This window comes from Rhineura floridana, chromosome 18 (genome assembly GCF_030035675.1).
Source record: "Rhineura floridana isolate rRhiFlo1 chromosome 18, rRhiFlo1.hap2, whole genome shotgun sequence".
Lineage (NCBI taxonomy): Eukaryota > Metazoa > Chordata > Lepidosauria > Squamata > Rhineuridae > Rhineura > Rhineura floridana.
Window position 1 is genome coordinate 10,690,974 of NC_084497.1, and position 16,504 is coordinate 10,707,477.

Below are 16,504 nucleotides of genomic sequence, written 5' to 3' on the forward strand. Positions count from 1 at the left end.
TAGTTGAATACAACCCCATACGTCAAGGGTGCACCTCAGCTCCTGAGGCTGAATTTGGCCCTCCAGGCCTCTCTGTCTGGCCCTCGAAACTTCCCAGTCCTGCTTTGCACACTCCGTGAGTGATTTAGCCTTACTGGGACATGTCTTTGAACTCTGATAATGCTTCTTGCTACCCTGGATGTGGGGGAGTGTGTGTAGGAATTCGCCTACTGTGCAAAAGTAAAAATTACACTCATTGCTTTGCCCACTTTTGTCTCTGGCCCTGCCCACCACGGGCATGCGGCCTCTGGAAAGTTTCCTCAGAAGGGAACGCATCCCTCAGCTGCAAAAGAGTAATTGTGTGTTGTCTTTCCCGAACCGAATGCAGAGCGAGTTTGCTGGGGGCATTAGCTGAGCCCCCGGAGAAGCTTCCCTTTTGAAAAAAGATGTATTTGAAAGCTCCAGCCAACACCCAGGCCAGATCCGTTGCTCTGGGTTCAGGGCTTTGGGGGAACATCGACTGCCATCTTTTTTCGTTTTGTGTGTGTGTGTGTGTGTGTGTGTGTGTGTGTGTGTGTGTGTGTGGTTTGTGAACTTTTTTGCTCACCACCCTCATCAAAGTCCTACGGCAACTTTCTCTGTTGCAGATTCAATGCAAGCTGTTTGTCTTTGACAAGAACTCCCAGTCTTGGGTGGAACGAGGGCGAGGGCTCCTGAGGCTCAACGACATGGCATCCGCAGACGATGGGACGCTCCAGTCACGCCTGGGTAAGAGCGGGCAGGTCGGGGCAGCAGCAGCAGCCCTGAAGGCCTGGGGCAGGAGCCACCTGGAAAACAGTTTGCCAAGGAGACCCACTTGTGGCAGATGAGCAGCCCCCAAGAGCGATGGATTATCCCACCCAACGGGCTGTGGCAGCCTTGCCAAAATAAGCCATCCCAAGTTGCCAAAGAGTCACAGGGCCCCCAGCCATTCAAATGGCTGCCCATTCACTACCGGGCTAAGTTCAAGGTGCTGGTTTTGGTGTACCAAGCCCTACACAGCTTGGGACCAGGATACCTGCAAGACCATCTTAGCCCTTGTATACCCAGCCGATCACTGCACTCTGCAGGTGAGGGCCTCCTGCAGATACCATCTTATCAGGAGGGCTGTTCTCCACAACATAGGAAACGGACCTTTAGTGTGGCGGCACCCACCCTGTGGAATTCCCTCCCTTAAATATTAGACAGGCACCATCTCTGCTATGTTTTTGGCGGCTATTGAAGACCTTCCTCTTTCAACAAGCCCTTTAAGTTGAGACCTATCCCAGTCTGTGTCTCTGTTGAAATTGGTTTTTAATGTGTTTTTTCAACCTTTTATTAAACAATATGTTTTAAACCCTTTTTTAAAGATGTCTTGAAAGCTTTTTCAAATAATGTTTTTAAAGATGCTTTGTTTTAATGTATTTTAAAGTCTGTTTTTATGTTTTAAAAGTGTTTTTAGTGGGAGGAAGGGCAGGATATAAATCAAATAATAAATAAAATAAATAAATTGAGAAGGCCAGGCTGGGAGTAAGCTTAGAGAAAGGGAAGCTGCTGTATCCCATGTCAGACTATATGTCCACCCAGCTTCATAGTGTCTACACTGACTGGCAGCAGCTCTCCAGATGCCGTCGGAGATCGAACCTGGGACCTTCCTCATGCAAAGCAGGGGCTCTGCCACAGGGCTGTGCCCCTTCCACTTGGAACTATTTATTTATCCATTTATTATTTGATGTATATCCCGCCCTTCCTCCCGGCAGGAGCCCAGGGTGGCAAACAAAAGCACTAAAAACACTTTAAAACATCATAAAACAGACCTTAAAATACATTAACATACATTAAAAACATTTTTTAAAAAACTTTAAAAACATCTTTTAGAACGGGTTAAAAACATATTGTTAAAAAAATATATTTAAAAGCAATTCCAACACAGATGCAGACTATGAACGACAAGGTCAGGTGGAGTCAATCGAAATGCGGCCACAGCATCAGGCGCCTTTGCAAGGCGAGCGATTCTCCTCTGGGCTTCCTTTTGGTTGAACAGTCGGGCTTTGTGCTCGCTCTCTGCACTCGACGGCAGAGCTTGGGAAACCAGAGCATTAGAAGCTAGGAGAAGCCTGAGCGCAGCAGGAGCTGTCCCGCTTGCAGTTTCCCAGCAGCTGCTATTCAGAGGTGCCTCTGATCCTGCTGGTGGTAGCCAGCCATCATGGCTAGTAGCCAGACACTGATGACACTGCCTTGCTTCTGCTGTCAGAGGCAAAGCCCAGGAGAACAGCCGTGTACTACCGCTGGCGTTCTTTGAGAGCCTTGGTGCTGCATCAGGAGATAGGGGGTGCCCCATAGTTGCCGTGGAGTTGTGGGAACGTTCTGTGCACTGTCAGATGCCTGGCGGCTGTATTTGGACACTGCCATTCGAGATCAAGTAACCCGATTGTTTCCTCTCTCTTCTGCGTTAGTGATGAGGACGCAAGGCAGCCTGCGGTTAATCCTGAACACCAAACTGTGGGCTCAGATGCAGATTGATAAAGCTAGTGAAAAGAGCATCCGGATCACGGCCATGGACACAGAGGACCAAGGCGTAAAAGTGTTCCTCATATCGGTAAGAGGGAGGGGGGGCACCTCCATCCCTGGGAGAGGGGCAGGGGGAGCCGTCCTGCGAGTGAGGTCCACAGACTACATGCACAGGGTTCGGCAGTCGGGTTATCTGGGGAAGCGCATAGCCCGTTCTCTTTGGGAACAAACTACTTGGCGTTTCATTCGATCAGATCAGTTGGCCTCCTGCTTTTCCAGCCACAAAGCCATCAGTACGACATGATCGTATTTAAAAAACAAACAAACCCCACACACAGGGAGACATTTCACCACTTCCGTAGGGATCTGCCTTATATTGAGTCAGACCTCTGGTGCCTCCAGCACAGTATTGTCTGCACTGACTGGTAACAACTCTCCAGGATTTCAGGCTGGGGAGGTCTTTCCTGTTTGCAGATGCCAGCGATTGAGCCTGGGGCCTCCTGCACCCTCGACCCCCCATTTGTGGCCCTTCCCTTAAAAATAAAGTGGGGCTCCAACCCTCAGGCCTGGTTTCACTTGGAATGCAGGAAGTCGCCTTCTTCCGAGTCAGACCATCGTGTGCTGATGGGCAGTGACTCTCTAGGATTTTAAACGGGTCCCTCCCAGCCCTACCTGGAGATGCCAGCAGTCAGTCTTTCAGCATGCAAAGCAGATGTTCTGCCTCTGAACCACAGATCTGCCTCTTAGAATCATTCATTCGTTCTGCACAATATCGGAAATGGACCTTTAGTGTGGCGGCACCAACCCTGTGGCATTCCCTCCCCTGAAATATTAGGCAGGCGCCATCTCTGCTATCTGTTTGGTGCCTTTTGAAGACTTTCCTCTTCCAACAAGCCTTTTAAGTAGAGACCTATCCCAGTCTGCATCTGTGTTGGAATTGCTTTTAATGTGTTTTCTTTAATATGTTTTAACCCCCCTTTTTAAAAAAGATGTTTTTAAAGCTTTTTTAAAAATGTTTTTAATGTTGTTTTGTTTTAATGTATTTTAAGGTATTTTTTATGACATTTTAAAGTGTTTTTAGCATTTCTGTTTGCCGCCCTGGGCTCCTGCTGGGAGGAAGGGCGGGATATAAATCAAATAATAAATAATCATAGAATGGTAGAGTTGGCAGGGGCCTATGAGGCCATCCAGTCCAACCCCCTGCTCAAGGCAGGAACCCAAATCAAACCTTTTCCACACCATGCATAAATTTATACATCTCTATCATTCCCCCGCCCCCCCCTTTCCCCCCCTAAGCTAAACCAAACGTTGTAACCTTTCCTTGTAGGGGGGGTTGTTGCCCTTTGGTTGCTCTTTCTCCTGCCCTCTCTTGCTCCATGAACGGCGAATCCTGTCTGAAAGCTGCCTAAGTTTTGTGTCCCCCCCTTTTTTTGGAGGGGAGGCGGGGTTGTCTTCAGCACCAACAATCAGCCTGACTGCACCTTAGCTGGATTGGCTGACTTGGGTAGATCTCCTTCCCCCCCCCTTTTTAATGCCAAGAGATTCTTTTCTGCTGCTCTCTGAACCGTAGGCCAGCTCTAAAGACACGGGCCAGCTCTACGCCGCTCTACACCATCGGATCCTGGCCTTGCGGAGCCGGGTGGAACAGGAGTCGGAAGCCAACAGCACAGTGCCAGAGCCAGAGGTGACCCAGTCTAACGAGGAAGACAGCGACGACGATGTCCTTGCCCCTTCGGGATCGCCCGGGGACGGTGAGCGGCTTCCTGCGATGGCGCTGTCTCCCGCCGGCTGACAGGGAGGGAGGCCTCCTTCAATTCCACTCCCATCCTTGGGCGTGTTCTCTTTTCCCCCAGGATTGGCATGACCAGGCTGTGCTTGGCTTTTGGCTTTTTAATATAAACGCCCCAAGAAATGGTAGTGGAACTTTTAGCTGACAAATATTTATATATCACGTATTCGGTAGGCCAGTTTGCATTGGCAGCTAAGAAGTTGAGAGCTCTTCATATTAAGAATTATGCAGTATTATAAAATTCTATCTTTAAGGCCCGAATGTTTAGCCTTTTAACGGATGTTTTATTTTAATAAGAGCTTTGAGTAAGACGGGTCTTTTAAGCAATGTTTTGTATACATTGTTAAGGCCTTTGGCTATATACAATGAAGTTTTGATTGATTGATTGATTGGCTTTTTAATATGGCGCCATCAACGTGCAAGAGGCCCTCAGGGGCTTACTGTCATAGAGTTTGACCCGAGGGATCCCTCGAATAATTTCTTTGTTTGTTTTCATTTCAATTTCACATCTTTGGGGCCTAGTCACAGCAGGAGGGGGGGACTTGGCTTTGCCGAGGATGGAGAGTTTGAAGGATGAGATGAGGCTGTGCTACAGAACTGCTTTACAGGCCCAGGTCTCGATGGGTTTGAGTGTAGGGTAAACCCAGTTAGTACATAAATTGGGAAGGGGGAGGAGTGGGAACCTACAGCCCTCCAGATGTTGCCAAACTACAACTTCCATCAGCAGTTCAGCAACGTATGGAAAGCCCAAGGCTGTGCTAACCTGTTTTTACTTGCCCTAGGTTAGCCATTTGTGGTCTTTGGGGGGTGGGGTGGAGGGGAGATTGGGTGTGTTATATATTACTGATTTTTTTTTAAAAAAGATTGTAAGTCATTTTGGATTTATTTGATAAATAAGATATAAAATATTCAGTAAAATAGAAGGGAAAGGGGTGGCTAATAACTATTGTTGCCTAGTGACCTGGAAGCATTTTGGTCTCACCATAGGTGAGTGAGCGGCAACTTGAGATCTTACACTCCTGCTCTGAACAGAGGCCTCTTTCTCCTCCTCCTCCTCCTTTCCCCCCTCCCCTTGCAGGTCCTACCACTGAAGGGGACGGGCCAACAGCTGGCAGCTCATAGCAGCCACGATCTGCCCTGCTTGCAAGAGCTGCTGCCACCCACACTCTCCGGCAGGTCCACCCCAGGCCTACTCTTGCTCCAGGCAGTGACGGAAGCGCTGGAGATTGAAGAACTCTGCGTCCCTCTTCTGTTTTTTTTGTTTTGGTTTTTGTGCGTTGGATTTTTGGGGGGGTCGGATCAGTTGATTCCATATTAAAACAAAACAAAACACAGCAGACTTTGGACAAAACTGGCTGAATGTGGTTTTGGGACATTTAAAAAAATGCTCATCATATTGATGAGCAAGGGAGAAATAGACCATTGTCCTCCTTGCCCCCCTCCCTCCCCCCTTACACACTTGCAATTAGTTGTGGGGGGGGAAGGCGCATTGAGACTTGCCACAGCTTGCCCCCGGGGCCTCTTGACTCGCTCTGTCTCGTCCCGCTGGCATCAACCCTCCCTGCGCAGCCACCGTTTGAATTCGTCTTTCGCGGTCCTCGCCACCTTCGCCTGTCGCCCCTGCCGGATTTCAGCTGGAAGACGTTTTCTTTTAAAAAACTTTTGCCCCAGTGGAACTTCACGGATGCTGTTGTCTCTCATCTGAAGGGCATCACTTTGGGTGGTTTTCTCCTCTCTCCTTCCCTGTCCCGCCCCAACACTGTGGCTCGTGAAGAGAGCTGTTTGCCGAGTCTGAAAAAGAAGTTTAAACTCGGGGGGGGGGGGCTTTTTTGTTGTTGTTGCTAACTCTTCTTTCCTCTGAAGAAGTTCTCTGGTGGTGATAACCTCTTCTTAAAAGATGTTTCATTTTGGATTAGATTCTCTCGTGTGTTGAGCAAACAGGCCCCCTTCCTCAGTTCTGTTACTCTTGGAGAGAAGCAAAGCCGCTACATGCGTGCAATGGTGTTAATGTGTCAGGGGGTGTGTGCGCATGTTTTTTCCTCCCTCATAACCTTTTTATTTCCTTCTCGCCTTGCCACAGTGCTGAGCAGCTGATCATAGGAAGCAGGCTGTCTTGGTGTCTGAAGAGGGTGGTTTGCTTTTCTGATCCGGGATCAGCTGCTGAACACGAACACACAGCGATTTGCCTTGAGCACGTTTTCCCCTTGGATCAGTTTTGGTGCCTAACAGTTTTATTTTAGCTCTGCAAACAAGTGAAACTCTCTCCCAATGGTTGCTGTGTATTATTTTTTAAAATCAAAACATGCCAGAGTGCCCAGCTTAAAATCAGTGGTGATGGGGGCGGGGTTTCCCCCCCCCTTAATCCCTTTATAATTCTTTATAAAATTCTTTATAATTCTTTATAAAAGGCTTTTTGCATGCAGATAATAGCTGCTTAGCTTTTTCTGGATTTTGATAGGCAGAACAGAGGTGGACGAGGAGTGCAGACCTTCCACCCCCTCTGCACAAGGCGGTATGCTTTTGGGGTGGTGGTGGTGGTGAGGATAGGCTTCAGGTCTCCATAGTTATGAATGGGGAAGTCCCAATAGCTGTTTCTTAGATCTTGACCACTGTTGTTAACCCCGCTTCAAATAGGGAAAGGGTACTGCCCAGTTTTGCCCAAGCATCTGTGCCAGACTTATCAGCTGCTGCCTTTTAACTGAGGAGGGGACATAGTGTGAAACCCCAAGGAGGTAGGGCACTGAATTGGGGTTTTGTACCCAACCTTCTCTGGGCATCCCCCTGTCTTCCTATTTTTAAAGGAGCACAGCAGGTCAAGGAATCCCCTCTCCTGTTCCCTGCCCACCCTGGTGCTTACACCTTTCCAGGCCCTAACTCCTGAAGCCCCTCCAACTTTAATGCTAAACCCCACCCCAGGCAACAGTGACGTTTGATGGGATCATAACTCTCAGGCTGAGGTTTCTCTGTGTGTGAGAGGAGTGAGGAAGAGAGAAGCATTCAGCTTGGGTTAGCAAGACAAAAAAACATTTTTTCTGAAAATCAGGACTGGATGGAGCTCAGGTGAGATTGCTTGGATGTGGCAGGTTATGCGCTGAGGGTGCAGGGTGTCAAGATGTGGGTTTTGATCTTTTCTGCCCACTTCCTTGGTTCCCTTTGCGTGCGCATGCGAGAGGTGTGTGTGTGGCAGCCGCAGGGAGCGGAGGAGGAAGGGCGTGACGGCGGCCTCCCTCGAAATGTTAATGTTCAGGCGAATGTGTTTAAAACAGTTCTCACCATCACCACTGCAGAGTTCATTCTTTCAGAGGTACATATGTATTAAAACCTTGGCAGCTATTTATGGGTGTGGAGGTTTGGAGTTGGGCAGCTCACCTGTGGCAAGAGGAGATGATGGATGGTGTATTTTTCCCTCCCCCCCCCTTCTTTATAAAACAATCACAGTCTCTGTTATCATCATACTTCTTCAACTGGTCAGGAAAAAAACCCCACACTTCCCCCCCCCCCGGGGGGGGGAGCTTTTCCTGAGAACAGAAGAGCTTTGGCCAGAGACAAGACTGTGTTAACTTACTTCTTTTTTTCTGCTTCAAGCCGTTAGCCAACTAGTGACAAGTTAATTAAAACAAAACAACCAACCCAGAGGATGCCCGTGTGTTTTGGAAGATTTCTGTACAATTGTCATATCTGATGTATTTGGGAATTACATTAAAAAAACAAAACTTGTAACAATAAGTCCTGCTGGCTTGCTGGTTTTTACCCTCAGCAAAAAAGGGGGTGGTGGTGGGAGGGAATGCCATTGTGTTGGGTTCTTTTATGTAACTTATGGAACTCACTGCCACAAGGAATATGGATGGTCCTGAGCTTAAATCACTTTTTGACCCCTACTGTGATGAGTGTTTCATTAACCCAGGAGCAGCCCCTTTGTGGCCAATGAAAGGACTGCAGCCAAGGGATTGAGTGCTACACAGCAACAGAGGTGGTATAGTCATGCAGTCTAAGGCGGACTGTAGCAGGTGAGACATCTCTTTGTACATTCTCTCATGCAATTGGCAACGTAATGCAAGAGGGGAAGTTAGGCTTGCTCAGAGGAAAACAGCCCTCCCTGCTGACTGTGCTCCAGTGAGTTTTAATACGTGGAGGCTAGAGTGTCAGACGAAGTCCCGGGAGACCAGCCCATGAAGCGAACTGGGGATGGGGGTGAACTTTGGCCAGTCTCTATAGACGTATCAACCTATCCTCCCTCACAGGGTGGTTGTTAGGATAATGGGGAGCTGGAGAAGTATGTGCACCCTCTTTCTTGAGTTCCTTGCAAGAAAGGTGGGCTACAGTACCTAAATAAATTTGTAAAAGAGCATGTAAAAAGAGACGGGCAGTGGCTCAGTGGCAGAACACCTGCTTTGCATGCAGAAGGTGCCAGATTCAACCCTCAAAGGCCTCCCCAGTTAGGGCTGTGAGAGGCCTCTGTCTGAAAGCCTGAAGAGCTGCTGCCAGTCAGTGCAGACAGCCCTGTGGGTCTAAGGCAAATTCCTATGCTTCTGCAAACTGCCAGCCGGTGGGCAATTTAAAGTGCAGCAGGCTTTTTGCTGCCGCCCCCCCCCGAGTCCAAAAATGCAGGCAGGTGTAATGATCCTTTGTGTGCATTACACAAAAGCATGCCAATGCATAGTTTCCAGAGAGAAAGCTGCTATTGCAAACTCAGCAGTGCTTGCTACTGCCTATAAACGTTCAACTTGTAAAACCAATTTAACCAAAGTTCTTCAGCCAGATAAAATGCACCCTTTCACTTTTAATTAGAAATGCAAAAAACCTTTCAAAGCAGTAGTAGTGTCACCATTTTAAGCTGCTACTGTGAAGTAGGATCCCCATCAAAGAAAAGGAAAGCTGTATCCAGCCTCTACTGGGTTATTAGTTTCCTCATTCTCTGATTCCTCTCTAATGCTAAATCTGCTTCAGCCAAACCTGGAAAACCTCACTATTGCCTCTTTCACTTGCCATGGCCAAGAGAACCTGGCATACCTGCAGATGCCATCATTGCCCTTACTCTAGAAAAAGTCCCAGAGTGGCTGTCCTCCACTTCTGTCACGCCACTGGGGAGGTGGTGCATCTGCTTCCAAGCCCTGCTACAGCTTCCAAGCCCCCTTTACCATGCCCACAAAATATTCGTCGCTGTCAATTGAGGCGCTCACTCCACTGTAGTAGTTCAAGAATTCCTCAGCCGTCACCTGCAGCAAAACACAATGTCAGTTGCACCATTCATTCACCTAATCTCAGCTACCTATTGCTAAATTTTATATACAGTTTAATGGCAAAATAAGATTTTCTGTGGCCCTTCAGCTGTTGCTGGACTCCCAACAGACAGTGTGGCCAGTGATCAGAGATTATGATGGGCGCTGGAGACTGGCCACATCCAGAGGGCCACCGATGTTCCTCATCTCTGCTCGTAGGTATCTGCGTTCCTTACTGCAGGTGTGGGGAAACAACTACAACTCCCATCACCCCTGGCTACTGGGCCATGCTTGCAGGGGCTGATGGGAGCTGTAGTTCAGCAACAGCTGGAGGGCCCCAAAAGGTTCCCCACACCTGCCTTACTGCATGCGAGGGATGGAGAAATGCCTCTCTTCAGAGCAGGGCTGGGAACGACAGTGGCACACAAGAGGTTGCCAGGACCCCAACAGCCAGCAATGGCCAATGGTGGTCAGGGGTGATTGGAGATGTAATCCAGCAACATCTGGGGGGCCACAGAAGTTCCCCCATCCCTGTTACACCATCTGGTTGGGGAAAGATCATGCCTGCCCACCCTCCCATTGGTAAGATCTTGGGCTTATTTCCAGGGCTGTGAACCAACCAAAAGCCTCATGGCTTAAGACCCCAGAGAGCTGTGGCTGGGAAGCCCAGGGAGCCATTACTGCCAGTCAGTGTTGGCAGTATTAAGCTAGATGGACTGATAGTCTGACTTGGCATAAGGCACCTAATCAGGTTCTGCATCCAGCATGACAACCGAGCTCTCATGTTTCAATCAGTTTACGTTATTTGCAAAAATAAAAAACCATATTCTGCCTCTGTAGGGTTTGTGCCAGGAGAAGTCGCAGGAGGCTGTTTTCTGTGTTGGATCTTTGGGAGACGTGCATTGCGTTGGCACAAAAAAGGCCGCCTCTGTAGTGATGCCCTGATTCTGGAATGCTCTCTTGAGCGAGGTATGTCCGGCCCCAACAAAAGCATCGTTTTGGGTGCCATGCAAAAATCTTTTCATCTGCCCAGGCATTTTAGATTATGATTTTTTTTAAAGTGAGTTGAATTCTATAATCCCCTTAATTCAGGGGATGGGGAAACTTTTTCAGCCCAAGGGCCACATTCCCTCCTGGGCAACCTTCCTGGGGCCACATACCAGTGGTGGGTGGGGCCAGAAGCGGGTGGAGCAACGGATGCGATTCTTGACGGTGAACTCAAATGCACCCTCTCTCCACCCAGGCAAGCAACACACGCTAATCACAGCTTAAGGACACACATTTCCAGCCAGGCAGAAACTCTCAACGAGGTTGCAAAGCAGGAGTTTGAATACCACCCTCTTCAGATGGGTAACGTATTGTTTTATGGATTTTCAAAATGTGAGATGTTGCATTTGAAGCGGACCCTCCTGCTCATTCTGCTGAGTGGGGCCCCAGACTCCTGCCCTGCCTGCCCCCTTCTGACGCCCTCCCGGCCATTGTGGGTGGGGTGGAGAAAGACCTTTCCCCTACTCGCCTTCCCGTCCTTGTCGTTGGGGGAGTCAAAGCTGTCCAAGAAGGAACGGAAAACTTGATCCTCTGTCCACTCTCCGCTCTTGAACTTGGGGTGGGACCGGCTGCTGTAAACCCCACGGAGGTCCTCCACCGTCACCAGCCCATCACCCGTCCGGTCCAGTTTCTGGAACGCCTGCCTGATAACCTCCTTTCTGGCTTTTGACATGGGGGGCTGAAGACAAAAGCACAGAGAGAGATAGAGAGATTTTCTGCTTTTGAATCTCCCTCTTTTCATTAGATTCAATGAGAGGGTGTATTTTCATTCATTCATTCATTCATTTCTTATTTTATTTATACCCGTCCCTTCCTTCCAGCAGGAGCCCAGGGTGGCAAACAAAAGCACTAAAAACACTTTAAAAAATATTTATCAGCGGCAATTAGCCACAACTGCTCAGAGGCAGTCTACTCTCAGGATACCAGTTGCTAGGAGGTGAAGAAAGGGAGAGGATTCCTGCTGCTTTACTCTCCTGCTCTGGGGCTTCCCAGAGGTATCTGGGCCAGCCGCTGTTGGGATAAGGATTATGAGTTGTAATCACCGGATGCCCTTTGGATGTTTTGGACTGCCCCAGTCTGCATATCCGTGCTACCTGGGGCAAGGAAGAGTTGCAGTCCAAAACCTCTGGAGGGTGCCAGGCTGGCCAAGGCTGCATTAAATGGCACCAGAGGAACTTCTCGTAAAGCAAGCAGCGCTTTTTGGCCCCGAGGGCCACATGACTGCAAGCATGTCTGGGCCAGGCACTCATTAACGAGGTGAAAGTTGGGGGCTGCTATGGTTTCACATCACCACCGCCTCGGTGATGGCAGACCATCTGGGGGCTGGAGAATGGGGGTGGGTGGACCATGCAGAAAGCAGCCAAGGAGTTTCCTGCATGGCCCCTGCGTTGCCTACCTGTGTGATAAAAAGAGATACAAAAGAACCGTCTGCTATGACATCACTGATCAGCCAGAACTATTATACCACTTTCAAGTTATAGGAAGCCAGATTTTGATTGAACATCACGAAAGACTTCCTAAATGTTAGAGCTGTACAGTGATGGAACCAATGACTAGCAGCTACATTCTTATGAGGTGGGAGAACAACGGGGGCGCCTGTTTCTGAGACCTGCTACTGGCTTAGCCGGCCAGTCCTGGCACACCTGGGAAAGTCTCTTCCACTCACCCGCAAGGCCTCCAGGAACTCTGTGAAGTCCAGGGTGCCGCTCTGATTCTTATCGCAGAGGTTAAAAATCTCCTCTGCTTCGCCCCGTTCCAGAGAGACCCCGGCGTCCTGAAGCCCTTTCAGAAATTCTTCCAGGTCCAAAGATTTGCTTTCGTCGTCGTCCATGATCTGGAAAAACCTGCAAGAACAGGGGAATGAACGTCAGTCCAAAACGGGTGGGGTGGAAAGCAATATATGTTTTGCGGCATTTCACGCAAGATCCCAGAATATAACTTTGTTTGCAGAATTCAGCTTCCTGAGAGATCAGCTTTCACTCAAATGAAAATAAAGTTTCTAGTCCTTATGGTCAGTCATTGGAGCTGTCAGAAGAGGAAGTGGTGTCATCCTCGCGAATACCTTCGCCAAAAGTCCAGGATCTGAGCTAAAAAGCAACAGCGGCTCATGACTGTTTCTCATGAGGAAGCAATCTCTGAAATGCCTTTACTTCCAGCAGCTGCAGTTAAGGGGTAGCCTAAGAGGCCTGAGCGCATCAGGTCTCCCTCTGGAGCCTCCTGGTCTCTGTCTCCTGGTTCCTCAGCCTTGATGGGCTGTGCTTTGCCTGAACTCCCGATGCTGTTGCCCTTAGACCGTTGGACCTAGACTGGCTCTCCCCGCTTGATTTGTCCGGATTACGCTGCGCCAGCAACCCAGCCCTCCTTGACGAGTGTGTTGCTAAGAGACTTATCTCAAGGACCGCCTCTTTCCGAATGAGCCGACCCGGGCTCTGCGTGCGTTATCTGAGGCCTCCACTGGAGGCTTGGAGGGTGGCAGCACAAGAAAGGGCCTTGTCAGTGGTGGCTCGGCAGCTGCTGAATGCTCTCCCCAGGGAGGTATGCCTGGCGCCTTCCCTTTCCATCTTGAGGCACCAGGCCAAGACCTTCCCTTTCACTCAGGCCTTTGGCTGTCTTGGATTTCTTGTTTGGGTTTTAAGTTTTCATGCTGGTTGTCTTACATTTGTTTAATATTGCATATTTTTAAATCTGCTATATATTACATGTTTTTAAAGTTGTTGTAAGTCACCTGGAGACCACTGGGCATGAGGTGACTAACAGATGAAATCCATCATCATTATCATTCCACCAGGGATTGGGACCCTCGTTCCTGAGGGCACCCCACTCCCCCGGAGCACAGCACCGTGACCTACGTTTCCCCGGCCTCTTCCTGAGATTTGAAAGAAGCAGATTAGATTGCACAAAATAATAAAAGAGGAAAAAATGGGGGGGGGCAGGGGAGGAACCACGTAGACACAATCTGTGGAATAATTTATGACAGATTTGTCAAATGTACCCAATTCATCCATGTTGCAGACTCTACTCCATTGGTGGGGGAGTGGAGCCTCAGTCCGGAGACTGAATGTGGCCCTCCATGTTTCTCTTTCTGGCCCCTGGGATTGTTCCCAGGACACGCACCCCCTTGGGCCGCACTTTCCACCCTCCTTGAGTGATTCTGCCTGGCTGGAATGTGTCCGTGAGAGAGAGCGCACGTGTGTAGTCTATAGAGTAGCCTACTGTAGAAAGGTAACATCCACATTAATTGCTTTGCCCCCTTTTGCCTCTGGCCCTGCCCACCCCTGGCATGTGGCCCCTGGAATGTTTCTTACACCACTTCTGCATTTACCTGGCCACTTCCTTAATGCCTGAAGCGCCTCTTTCCAGGCACTTTGCTCGGAGTTTGATGATGGCGCCGGTCTTTGCCTCCATGCCGCAGTCCTTGACTTTGGGCGAGAGAGTCTGCAAAGGGAAAGGTACAACGTTGCCACACAGGAAAGGTTGCTACCCAGAGGAGGGCTGGGATCTCTTCTCGATCGTCCCAGAATGCAGGACACAGAATAATGGGCTCAAGTTGCAGGAAGCCCGATTCCGACTGAACATCAGGAAAAACTTCCTAACTGTTAGAGCCATACCACAATGGAACCAATGACCTAGAGAGGTAGTGGGCTCTCCGACCCTGGAGGCCTTCAAGAGGCAGCTGGACAGCCATCTGTCAGGAATGCTCTGATTTGGATTCCTGCATTGAGCAGGGGGTTGAACTAGATGGCCTTATAGGCCCCTTCCAACTCTACTATTCTATGATTCTATGAAGTGGCTCTTCCTTATTGCTCGTCTCAGATGTATTCCCAGTTTGATACTACTACTATTTATCATTATTGGTTTCCATCCAATGTTGTCATACTCTTAGCAGGCCCACGGAAATGAAGGGGCACGGCTAACTTACGTCCAGTAATTTGCAATCAGCCTGCGCTTGAGCAGAATGTTGTGGGACGCAAGGCACTACACTGATTTGGGCCCTCCAGGTTCTTCCGACCTCCAGCTCCATGTGTGACTCCTCCGTCAGTCGCGTCTGAGATGTCTTGCAAAGGCATCTCTTGTTGGCCAGGCCCATAAGACTGCGTCTAGGAATTCAGAGCTGTATGGCTAGCAAATCAGGGGCCTCTCCCCTTAAGCAAACAATCCCTGAAACCCCTTGACCACCATCGGCTGTCCTTAAGATTGCACCCGAGGAGAAGGAGGCCTGAGTATATAAAGTCTCCCTCTTGAGATCTCCAGTTGCTGAAAAACAGACCAGTCCCCGACTCCTCCTTTCTCCCAAACTTCCTCTCTTTGCTCTTCTGGATCGTTGCCAGGATCTCCTGTGACATCGACCTTGAGCTGCTGCCTGACTGTGACTCTGGATTACCCCTTGGACTGATCCCCTGTGCACAGCCATGAGATACCCCCAGCCTAGACACCTCTCCTTGCTATCTTAGGCCTCCCTGGACCAGGATCCTGAGCTCTGAGGGGCGCCTGCTGGAGCATTACAATATTCCACGGAGACTGGGATTCATTCCAGAAGTCCTCTGCGCACATGCAAAGTACTTTCTTGGCTGCCAATTTGCCCTTTTAGTCTGTTGCAGGGGTAAGGTGAGAACCAAAGGGTTGCATCCAGTGTCAGTCCTATTCTGAGTAGACCCACTGAAATTAATGGACCTAAGTTAGTAATGTCCAATATTAACCAGCACTGGATACAATCAATTGAAATGAGATGCGTCCTTTAATTTCAATGGGTCTACTTTGATTGGTTGCAATCCAGCAAGTCTACTCTGAGTAAAAACCAGTTTGATATAAAAGTCTTTTAAAGTTGCTCCAAAACTTAATTCTCTCCCTTTTCCTGCGCGCAAAAATTAAAAAACCATTTTTGCTAGAAATCCCCTCCCCACCAGAGTCTGATCTTCCAACCAGACTCTCATTTCGGTTTTTTTCTTTTAAATCCCTGGCAAAACTTTGCTCCTACCTGGAAAGCTTGCTGACTCACTTGCTTGCTCCAGACAAGCAGCGATCTAGGCTGGGCTGTTGTGTTGACTCGAGTCCTGGCTGCCTGTCTCCATAGCAATTGCCTGGTTGCCAGGAGTCTCCTGCCAGGGTTGGCCTGGGAGCCGGAAGGAAGCTGTAGGTGGCAGATCAGCAGCGTGGCAAAGGACACCCCTGGAGGGTGCACAGCCGAGGCGAGCAGGGGCCTGAGGGGGGGTCCATCCAGGCTGGGCTGGAAGCCCTCCAGGATCCCAAGGGCTAGCCAGCCACAGGCAACAGCCTCAAGTCTCTTGCCATGAGCCAGTCTTTAATTCACACCTGCTGTGCAGAGAGGGAAGCCGTAACAGGGTAGCTGTCTCAGAAAGTTAAGCTGCCTTCCTGTGTTGTGAGTTTAGTTCTTCCTTGCCTTTACTGCAAGAAGTAATGACCGATGGTCTCCAGCGAAAGAGCCAGTTTAAACTTTACAGCTGTGTCTCTCTTCCTTCAGGTGGGGCAGAGAAACACCTCTGCAACCAATCATGAGCCAAGAAGTTGTTTGATCCCAGAGGTGGCCACCAACAGCCCCCACAAGTGGCTTTGAGACATTAGAAATACACAGAGAAATCAAGGGGTTCTACTCAGAGCAAACCCATCGAAATGAATGGGCCTAAGTTAGTTGGGTCTATAAATGTAAATGGGACTATGAATACGCTACAGCCCCAGGAATGCAAACAGGTGGCAGATTAGCAACGTGGCAAAGGGCACCCCTGGCAACTGGATAAACCCTCTAAGCCCCCCACCCCCCTAATGCTTTACTGAGGCTCTCAATGAGCTCTAAAAGGTGACTGGGGCAGACACAACCTTTTGTGTAGCCCTACAGGACAAAGGGGAAGGATCCCATCCACCACTCTCCCCACAATTTGCATCTAGCTCCACCCACTTTCCCTCTGGCCACACCCACCACCAACAT

At 49.3% G+C, this 16,504-nt stretch overlaps 2 protein-coding genes across 7 annotated transcripts in view; one reads left to right on the top strand and one right to left on the bottom strand.

Moving 5' to 3' along the window:
* RANBP3 (RAN binding protein 3) overlaps positions 1 to 8,023 on the top strand; it is a 42,200-nt gene extending 34,177 nt beyond the window's left edge. For all 6 annotated transcript variants that reach the window (XM_061600851.1, XM_061600854.1, XM_061600856.1 and 3 more), the window contains 4 exons: positions 627 to 747; positions 2,454 to 2,596; positions 4,079 to 4,259; positions 5,376 to 8,023. In XM_061600851.1, coding sequence (XP_061456835.1) covers positions 627 to 747; positions 2,454 to 2,596; positions 4,079 to 4,259; positions 5,376 to 5,419 — 489 coding nt within the window. In that variant the 3' untranslated portion in view covers positions 5,420 to 8,023. The remainder of the gene's footprint in view (positions 1 to 626; positions 748 to 2,453; positions 2,597 to 4,078; positions 4,260 to 5,375) is intronic.
* Positions 8,024 to 9,155: 1,132 nt separating this feature from the next.
* CAPS (calcyphosine) lies at positions 9,156 to 15,563 on the bottom strand. The gene is made up of 5 exons (XM_061601267.1): positions 15,539 to 15,563; positions 13,886 to 13,998; positions 12,230 to 12,407; positions 11,033 to 11,242; positions 9,156 to 9,513 (listed from the first exon to the last, which is right to left on the bottom strand). Exons 2-5 carry the CDS (start codon positions 13,966 to 13,968, stop codon positions 9,412 to 9,414), a joined length of 573 nt encoding a protein of 190 aa, XP_061457251.1. The 5' UTR covers positions 13,969 to 13,998; positions 15,539 to 15,563; the 3' UTR covers positions 9,156 to 9,411.
* Positions 15,564 to 16,504: the final 941 nt, after the last annotated feature.